Source organism: Bicyclus anynana, chromosome 2 (assembly GCF_947172395.1).
Source record: "Bicyclus anynana chromosome 2, ilBicAnyn1.1, whole genome shotgun sequence".
NCBI classification, from domain to species: domain Eukaryota; kingdom Metazoa; phylum Arthropoda; class Insecta; order Lepidoptera; family Nymphalidae; genus Bicyclus; species Bicyclus anynana.
In genome coordinates this window covers 2,124,032-2,134,739 of record NC_069084.1, presented here as the reverse complement: position 1 = coordinate 2,134,739, position 10,708 = coordinate 2,124,032, and the positions used below count along the sequence as shown (strand labels likewise).

General features: G+C 33.9%; 1 protein-coding gene across 1 annotated transcript; it reads left to right on the top strand.

Moving 5' to 3' along the window:
• The first annotated feature begins 1,591 nt into the window (after positions 1–1,591).
• LOC112043728 (probable threonine protease PRSS50) lies at positions 1,592–8,910 on the top strand. Its single transcript, XM_052884962.1, has 8 exons — positions 1,592–1,838; positions 4,227–4,346; positions 5,649–5,757; positions 6,351–6,490; positions 7,021–7,098; positions 7,220–7,302; positions 7,997–8,119; positions 8,714–8,910. The coding sequence occupies exons 1-8, from the start codon at positions 1,592–1,594 to the stop codon at positions 8,825–8,827; spliced, it is 1,014 nt and encodes a 337-aa protein (XP_052740922.1). The 3' UTR covers positions 8,828–8,910.
• The last annotated feature ends 1,798 nt before the right edge of the window (positions 8,911–10,708 follow it).

Here is a 10,708-nt window from a genome sequence, read left to right as displayed (position 1 = left end):
GTTAGTTATGGTGTTAGGAAGTCTTGGGATCTTTTACAATAGTGAATTTACGAATAGCTTGCCAACTTCGAACTTTAAACTACTGGTTAGAAATTTATCTAAATGATAATAATTGCTTTATAAGATACTCCGACTTAAATCATCGAGTGTATATTTATATAGATATAAAGTAAAAAAAAGTACCTCTATATACATTCTGAAATATCTATAATCCTGCAGTCGCATACAAAACGAAATTAGAATAATCTATAGTTCATCTTGAATTTTTGTCCCAAACTCCTTTGTGCCTCAAGACAAAAGCCTTCCAACATGATATATTGTTTCCGTTAACTTCTGGATTTTACGATAAAATTGCTGCTAACTATTGGCTGTATAAGAAACCTAAACCTAAGATTCAATCAGCAGAAGATATGATGAGTTATGCTAGTCAGTAGCTTAACTGTACCATCTGCGGCACATACTAAATTTATTGGATGGAATTCCAAAAACATTATTTTTGGTTAGGTTATGTCTAAGCTCGAACTCACTGACTGTGTGGCCTTCGAATCGTAAGACCATGGCCTATTGTCACTAGGCACCCTATTGTTACGCTACTGAGTACTGATGCTAGGAGTTTCTCTACCATAAATGAGGAGATCCGTAAAATAACCAAAGATTATATCAGTATGTCTTAACGAGTTGCAAATCTATGGACGTTGGGGTTGCAAGGTATTGGAATGACGACCCCGCACCTAAAAACGAAGTGATGTTTGACCCTGCTTAGGTAGACTGGCTGGTAATAAGTTATTAAGTGTCGTAAAGAGTTTCTGGTGAGCTAGATATCGAACCCAGAACCCCGAGTTAAATAACAAAGCAATAATAATTACGCTAGAGAGCTTTTGTTTGCATAATCCAAAAGAATATCATCTGTAAAACAAAATAAAACCAAAAAAGGTTTAAATTCCACAAAAAGGTAAGTCACTAAGACTAAATGAGGTATGGCTTATCCAAAACATTAATTTAATTCGACGTAGAGTTATGATCTACATTAATCTTAATAACCATACCATATTTATATTCGTATGAATCGAAATTTTCGCAATTACAATCTAATCAATTAAAATCTAATCTAATCAAAATTAATTATTTACTCGGTCATTAATAAATTTTTATAGGTGAAAATTAAGCTTAATTTTTTTAACTAAACAATGCAATAAAACGCGCATTCTAATAATGCGTTTTATTGCTATTTATTTTAATTATCGGATAGAGAGAGAAAAGAGGAATGAGGTAGGTGTATAACTTATAAGTATAGTTTTCTGTATTGTTTTTCATGCAGACCAAATCACAGACGTTTGCTGGTAACTCAGACCAATTACCATAGGACCTGCCTCCCTGGACGTTACCCCTCTGTTAAAAGTATATGATCACGATCTAACGAGTTTTTTTTTTAAAAGAATATTTGCCATATTTTTTAAACATGACCACAAACTGCGTCTATATAAAAGATGTTTCATTGTCTTAAAGTTACACATGTGTGCGTTACGATTTAAATTTATAGTTGCGTGTTTGTAAGCACACATGATATATTTGTTTGCGTTAAATATTTTCGATGTGTGAGTTTACCTCGTCCTCAAAAAACAACAGACAATGGATGTCTGATGAAACAGATGATGATGATGATGATGATGATGATGACAAGTCCAAAGCTAATAAGTCTGAGGCTGGTCTTAAAACAATCGTCCGGCAAACAGCTATGTATAGAGTGAACAATGAAATGGTGAATTTCACTCGTGTATTGTGTGAGGCGTGTAGGGACGAGGACTGCGCGCACGTCGCGCTATCGGATGTCCGTCCTTGTAAATTACACTCCACACTGCACTCCGCTTTGTTCCACTCTCATTATTTAATCGTTTTTAGAATATTTGCAATCCATCCATATCTAATATTATAAATACAAAAATAAATCTATCTATCCGTCTGTCTGTCACTTTTTCATGGCTACGCCGCTGAACCACTTTGTATGAAATTTGGTATTACATAAATTGCACATTGGAGCATACATACATTAGACATATGCTACGTTTTGTCCCGGAAAAATCTATAGTTCAAATGTAAGATTTGTTAAAAACAGAATTTTACGCGGAGTCGCAGGCGTCCCCCTTACTAAATAATTAATTATTCGGAAAATCTGTTTTAGGAGTGATTACAACATTAGTCCAGTGGGCAGGGCTTAGAACCCATTTATATTAGTCTTTCCTCATGGTATTGAGTACAACCTTTACCGAAGAGCTATATAGAGCTATATTGAGGCTCACAAATTGATCAAATATAGTCCAGCGACTGTCAATTACAATGATCAAGATTGCAAGATAAATAAATAAAAAATAAAATTTCAAATGGTTTCGAAGAATTATATACGGGCTAAGGCCATAGCTCAGCGAGTCGCGAAGCTGATGTGGCAATGGATGTTGGGGTCCCAAGGTGCTGGAATAGAGACCCCACACCAGAAAGCACAGTGTTGGTCGACGAGGTGGCCCGAAGACATCAAGCGGGTTGCAGGGAGCCGCAGGATGCTGGCAGTTTGATACCATTTTGTTTAGCAGTGGACGTCCATCGGCTGTTAATGATGATGGTGATGATGATGATGACGATGGTGATAAATTAAAAATATCGTACACAATAAAAAAAAATCTGTATTTTATAACAATTTCAATAATTTAAAGACCCTAGTGGAACGTATCAAATACCTGCTTGGTATCAATTTTTAACTCAAGTGTACCAGTAATCGAAGTTACATTGTTTAGTTCCTCGCTGTAATCATCAATAAGGGCTTTCCTGATTTAGAATAGTGCAACAAACTCAAACAAGTTACAATTTACTGCAAGTTTCTATGTTATTTGAATTACAATGGAAATAATCAACTAGCGATTTTTAACGGTGTAGGTTTTACGAGTATATGACGCTAGAACATTTTTTTAAATTGATATATTGTGTTTAGAAGCTTACTTTTTCAAATAGCTTATTTTCTAATCCAGAAGTATTAATTTCTCTTCATTATTAAAGATATTGTTATAAAAAGTATGAAAAGTATAACCTGTATTTCCCCTTCAAGGCAAGAGTGAAAAGTATCTTTTAGGCAAACGCTCTACTTATGACCTCATAATTTCTTTAAACTAAGTACGATTGCAATTAATACTTGCTTATAAAAAAAAACAAAGTTACCTATGAAAAATAACAATTTTACGCTCAATCAGAAAAGGATAAATTATGATTCATTCTTTTAATTAATTTTTGGATTTCAATCAAGTGCTATGGAATGGGTAAAATTATATACAATGTTGTTACTGTTGTGTTAGTAATGTTTTAACTTTGTCATAGAAATTGTATGCACGTACAATATAATAATTGTAATAGAGTGCAAGTCAAACTCTAACTGTAATTGCAAACTCTAATTGTAAATAAAGTAAATTGTAATATAAAGTACCTTTATAATTATAATTAGAGTGACTCTGTGTAAGTGTGTATGTTTGTTATTCCTGCACGCAGCTGACTTGGCTGAAATTTGGATTATTATAGACTATCGGTCGCCCGCGACTTCGTCCGCGTGGAAATCAATGTAAACTTACAACACCTATTAAACCACTTGAGAGGTTGAATTTTAATAAAGCTTCAATCACATTATATTTCGTATATTTTTATGATTTACAAACAAATTGTTAAAACTATAACTCAAAAAATTAGTTTCCATACAAACTTTCAACCGATATTTCACCCCCTTATATTTTTATTTTAGAGTCAAAAACTACCTTATTTACCATTATACCAAAATTCACCTTGATCGGTTCAGCCGTTTAGCCGTGAAAAGGTAACATACAGGCAGGCTTACTTCCGCATTTATAATATTACTCGTAGTATACTCGATTATATCCTCGCCTGGATAAAGCAAAAGTTACTTTTTATTCTGGAAAGTTTGTTATGGTTGTAAGAGTTTTTGAAATCACTTATGTAAGTAAACGGCCAAAAAAAGCCTTACAGTGGAATTCATAGACGTTGTAGAGGCACCCTCAGGGGATCATTTAACCGCTGAGTGTCGAAATTAACGTCTATTTGTTTGAGAATTTGACACTCATAATCTCCTGGGGGTGCCTCTACAACGTCTATGAATTAGATTAGACTGTTAGTGCCTTTTATTTAAGTAATATTATGTATTATTTACAGTGTTGAATATAAATTTATGATTTTAGGTAAAATAACATCATCAAGTCCTGCTACATGTGATCAAACAAGGAAAACGATTTTACAAGAGGGCAACATTGGACAAACAAAACATTTTTCGTGGGTCGGAGTCTTAAGAGTACATTATCGTAGGTATTAAAAACTGTAGAAAAATAATTAAGAATAATTTTATTTTTGTTTAGGAGTGCCATCTTAGATGACATGCATGAAATTGCAGTGCTAAGTTTTCGTAAAATAAAACGAAAAGAATACATAGATACTGTTGTAGATATTTTTGAAGATCAATACATATATAATGGGAGCAGAAAGTTAGTCACCGCATGCTCCAACCATAGATAAGGGAGCTGTAAGCCTATATGCAGCCTATGCTCTTACCATAAGTAAGCCTACCTACCTACGGTAAGCAATAGTGAAGTTTGGATCACTTTGTCTATGGGACAAAGTGATCACTTTGTTTTAAGTTTACACATGTTAAATTGAAGGCTTAGACCTTTGAAGCTTTGGGACTGAGAATTGCTTGGAAAAAAAGCTTCATATTTCGACACAGGATTCGAACCCAGGACCTCATGATCTTAAGTGATAGACTAACCAATAGACCAACGAGGCAGCGGCAAGGCATTCGTGTGTTCTGTAGAATAATTTGAATACAACAACAAAGTAAAATATCGCATTCGTAGAACAGTCAGAGATTGCGTAGCATAAAGGATAAATATCATAATACCGTTAATTGATAAATAGGTTGTAGTCTGTGTGTCAAAACAAATCCATGGCTGTAGATTTATTCGACAGAATGTAATTGTTTTATCTCATTTGCAGCGTAAATTATAGCCGGGTCGTGCGATATTTAAATAAAATAGCACGATTTCGACTTATATAGCTAGATCTTAATATATTGGGCCTACGTGTGTGAACGGTTGGATTATTCAGATGAAAGACATAACAAGGCTACGGGAAGACAACGAAATAGTTAGTGGGATTGAGTCATGAGTGTAGTTTGTATTGTTTGAATACTTTGACATACACCCTGTCTAACTGACTCAGCGTGTAGTCATTTAAATATCAATCCCAGTCTCAGTAACCGTATGCTGTTAAGATTCTTGCAATAATCTTTTGTAGTATGTATAGTTTTGGTTTCAAGATAAATTAATGACAATACCTACTTATTTTGAAATGGTTTTAAAAAAAAGAAACCCTGGCTGGATTTTTTTTATTAAATGACATTTGTAAATCACTTCAATTTTAACTTCTCGACCTTACTCAGCTTAATCAGCTTTATTTTTTTTATAATAATTTAAAAATACTAATACAAATGTATAGTCTTATTCTCAGTGGATAAAAACATTTGACGTTGAATGTATGTTATGGTTTAAATCATTGTACCGAATTGTAAATCTATGGTTTAAATTATTTCATATTTTTGTTGTTAACAGATAAAGGAGAGAAATTTGGTGTAGGAGTGACGGGAATTGTTTTAATAAAAAGAAAATATTCTATTGCAAATGCCTATGATGTTGGTAAAATTTCGAAAAATTATTTAAGGTGAGATTGGATACTAGATTCTCTTGTTTTTAAAAAGGGTAATTATTATTATCAAATGAAAGAACCATATTACGAAAAATCTTTTTTGACGTGTTGAAGAAAACCGGCTGCACACACGATAATGTTTTTAAAATAAAAATGGAACCGACTTCAAAGACGTATTATTTAGTCATTTTGATTTTAACACAAAATTACTAAACCGATTTTCATGAAAATGAAATGGGACCAATATGGAAGTATGCCTTTTCAAACAAAAAGAATTTTCAAAATCTATATCTATACTCTATACTAATATATAAAGCTAAAGAATTTGTTTGTTTGATTGATTGAACGCGCTAATCTCAGGAACTACTGGTGCGATTTGAAAAATTCTTTCAGTGTTAGATAGCCCATTTCTCGAGGAAAGCTATAGGCTATAGGCTGTATATTATCCCCGTATTCCTACGGGAACGGGAACCACGCGGGTGAAACCGCGCGGCGTCAGCTAGTTAGTTAATAAATGACGCAGTTAAAACATAAAAACATTACATTATCTGGTCTGTTGAAAAAGTGCGATTCTTTTTAATTCTTTAGTTAATTGTTATTTATTACAGAAAAGAGGGCAAAGCTATGTTCATTCTCAAAAACAACGTAACCTGGTCGAGTACAGTGCGGGACTACTTCACTCACCCGGAGTACGAAGATTCTATGTACAATACGATAGCATTGCTAGAACTTGAAGTCCAGAATAACGGTGCGTTGATATTTCATCTATACTAATATTATAAAGCTGAAGAGTTTGTTTGATTGAACGCGCTAATCTCAGAAAATACTAGTCCGATTTCAAAAATTCTTTTAGTGTTAGATAGCCCATTTATCGAGGAAGGCTATAGGCTATAAATATTATCCCCATATTCATACGGGAACCACACGGGTGAAACCGCGCGGCGTCAGTTAGTAGTTAAAAAAGGCTTTGCCAAACTAAACACGTAGTTACGTACTTATTTTACGCAGTTTACCGTTGAATTGTGTTCTAAAACTTAAAAAAGAAAGGATAGGCTGCACCATTTTCACTTGTAATTGCTAACCTTTCTTAAAAAGTCGTACGTTGTAATATAATAAACAAATCATAACATCACTCGTGAAGCACTAGTAGCCAAAGCGAGCGAGCCAAAGACCAATTTTTCGATAAAAATTGAACTTTGTGTATTTTTTTCAAGTAACTTTTATATCGATATTTTGTTCTTTTCGTCTATACTCTAAAATAAATATACACATTTTCAGATGTTCTAAGTCCGATTTGTTTGACCAGCAAAAAATACAATATTACTGGGCATCTTTACGCCATTGGATACACTGATGGTAGGTAAGGTATACGCGTTTACGAGAAGGTACAATTAATTAGGACATTAATAGGTATAATTTAGGCCTTGACAATTTTCCTGTCTCTTTTCTTTCTTTGTTCCTCTTTTGTTTCTTTCAGAACACATGCTTCTGGAAAAAGTGATTTATAATATACAAAATGTTACCCGAGAACATTGCGACGAGTTCTACAATCGGATCGGTGTAAGCTTTCTTTCAATTGTACTTCGATAAGAATAACGGTGTGCTATTTTTCATACTGTTAAGCACAAGGGCTACAAAGCACAGAAAAATTGCTATCGCTCACAGAGCGATATTGCTTAAAAGATGGCAAATAATGTCACAAAGAATGGATTCACCTTTGAAAGCAACTGTTATTCTAATAGCAATGAGAGATCGATCCACAGCAGTAGCGCTATTCTATAGTTGTTTTCATATTTCGCAAGTGATTCAAGTTCAACTCCATCTTTCTATTATTAACATTACCCATACATACCTATATAAAACCTGTTTTATAATACTCTATCGAGTTGGTCTCAATCTCTATCTCTGTTTAAAACTATAAATACTGATATCTACGAGAAGATTTCAAAGCTCACACTTTCAAGTTGTAGCACTATGATGCGATTGATGATGATCGACGTTATTTGAAACATTTATTTATTTACTTTGGCTGGTGGGAGGCTTGGGCCGTGGCGAGTAACCTTACCGGCAGACGTACCGCCAAGCGATTTAGAGTTCCGGTACGACATCGTGTAGAAACCGAAAGGGGTATGGATTTTCATCCAACTTCTAATAAGTTAGCCCGCTTCTTTCTTAGAATGCATCATCACTGACCTTCAGGTGAGATCGTAGTTAGGGGTTAACTTGCAAAGAATTAAAAAAATCTATTTTTCAGTTCAAAGAAGAACATGACACGCCCAAACGTTACCATTGTGGGTTTGCCAAGAACAACAAGAACCACTGTGTGTGGGAGAACGGCATGGTGCTAGCTTCTAACTCCTCAGGACCCTGGGTATTGGTTAGTATAATATAAACAAGTTATAATCAAGTAATTCAAACTGTGTGTGTAAGGTCTTCTATACAGAGAAACCATTGTGTCGATCTTTGAATGAAATTACCACAAAAAATTATTTGAGGCTATAAATGAGCATCGGGACAGTCAATATATCTATATATTTCTTTGGTGTATTTGGAAACCTACGGAACTTTTGTCTTCAATTCGTATAATGGGTCGCCCTAACCCAACATTGCGTTTTTCATTGCGGGCTAGCCATTCCAACCAACACCTTGGGACCTCAACGTTCATTGGTTCTTTGAATCGAATGTATGCTTGTAATAAAAGCATACTTGAAATAAATGAATTTGAACTTAAGATGACCACTCACAAATACTTCAAGCACAGCTCTTTATACCCCTCGGTGACGCAGCTCAGGACTCTCAGAGAGCCTACAGCACTTACACAATCAGTAAAAAAAAAATTTCAGTCGAGTGAGTCTGAGCTTTGTTACAAATGGTCGTGTAATTTGTCGCTAATGATTTTTGTTCCTTGTTTTTATACATGTTACAAGTTATAATATTTTATTAAAAATTTTATAACTTGTAACATTTTTAGATCGGATTTGGCATCAAAGGTCCAGGATGTTACGCGCCAAGCCGATTTATAGACGTCCTGCTGTATTTACCTTGGATCAAATCCCAAACAGAGGAAATCAAAGAAATATACTAACGACCTTGACGTACTTTATTTTATCAAGAAAAACATGCCTCGAGAAAAATGTAATTTTTTTCTTATAATTAAATTCAATTTAATTCCGCTTTTTAAAAAATAGTTAGCTCTTTTCTTTTTTAATTTTTGTATGTTCTGTTTAATTTAAAGCATTAATTAACAATTTTTTTTTGGTAAATGTATGTTGTTCTACGCAAAAAACCTTCATTAAACAAAAAAAACGCAAGGATTCATTAAACAAAAATGTGTAATGCATCTTTGTTCTATTAAGACCTACAATATCATCCATATGCAAAAGCCTATATCTATCCAGTATCCATATCTACTTTGGAGGCTTAATTACTCCATTATCCCAAAAACGAACTAATGAAAATGCTATTGTAATAACAATTTACAGAGACCTCGTTTTGTTGAGTGCTTTTCTTAATTAAGCGGTCTCCAAATGCCTATAGAAAGTCCCTAATTTCTGTAATATAATTTTATGGAAGGACACATTCGAAATACATTTTGAAACTCTAACCATTTACTTCTCAATCTAACACTGAATTACTTTGTGGTACAGTTTATGCTATTCCACCAGATGTTATGTGGATAACTTTTGCCTGTATCCCAATGATAATTTTATACTATAGATCGGTTACGTCCATACAAAATCACCGCAAAAAGTGTTACGAATAGGCTACAGAACTGAGCGCACACATGCACAATTTTGTCTTTAATTCCATTATTTATTTATGTGTGTATAGTTTTTACATTTCCTGAACACACAACTCAACATTGTAGACGACATTTAGGTATTATTTGTTTAAATAACGTTCGTTGTTGACCACAACTAACATTGAGATGTGGAAATTTCCTCTTTTGAGCGCCTCATTTTTCATGATCTAGTATTTAACATCATTGCTGTATCCTATAATATATAGAAACAAAGTCCGTTTGGGACAATTGTAACTTTAATTTCAAGTTTTCTCCTTTACTTATCACCATAGCAACAAAAACGGTTTAAAAGTGTTTGTAAATTAAGTTTTCTTGAAAAAAATAAACTTTAAATTTGAATTTCTGTTTTTTTAAAGGTTAACTTAACTAAAGTAAGTTGTCCAAAATGGAAAATTCTCTCTAATACTGGTACGTAATGTAATCTCAAGGTAGGCAGTACATTTTTGCATCTATGAAGTATACGTCACTATTCACAGAATAAGTAAGGAATACCTATATTATTATATATTCAAAGAAAGTATATTCGAAGAAACACAAAATGAAGTAATTAAAAAGAAATTAAATAAAATAATAAGATGATGTGTGAGGTACTAAAATGGTCACCATTCAGCATGTACACTATATGTACGGTAGTGATGGATCCACCAGCGCAGCGCTGGTGGATCCATCAGTGGTCTTCCGTGAAGCCATGTCCTGACATGGCTTCACGGAAGACCACTGGCGTATCCAAGCCTCAACAGCTTTATAAGGCCCAGGTTAAGGGGTCGGACTCAAATCAGAGATCCGGGCGCGCTCTGTCTCAAAATTATAAAAATATTAATTACTTAAAACTTTCTCTGAAAAAGCCTTTAAATAACCAAAACACCATCCAAATCGCATGAATAGAGAAAAACAAGCCTACAGACATAAACGTTAAAATACATTCGATTTGAATATAGAACCTCTGTTTAAAAGTCGGTTAAAAATAAATGGTTATTATAACATCAAGAGCAAGATCTATGATTAACCACATACGACGATGTTTATTAACATATCGACGTACTGACATGATCAAGAAAGAATCTTGATGAGTTATAACCCCCGGGCAAATGAAGATGTGTTCTAAAATTGATACGGCATTCCCGTTAAGGTAAATGTGTTTGCTGAATTATTCAAAACTGTTTA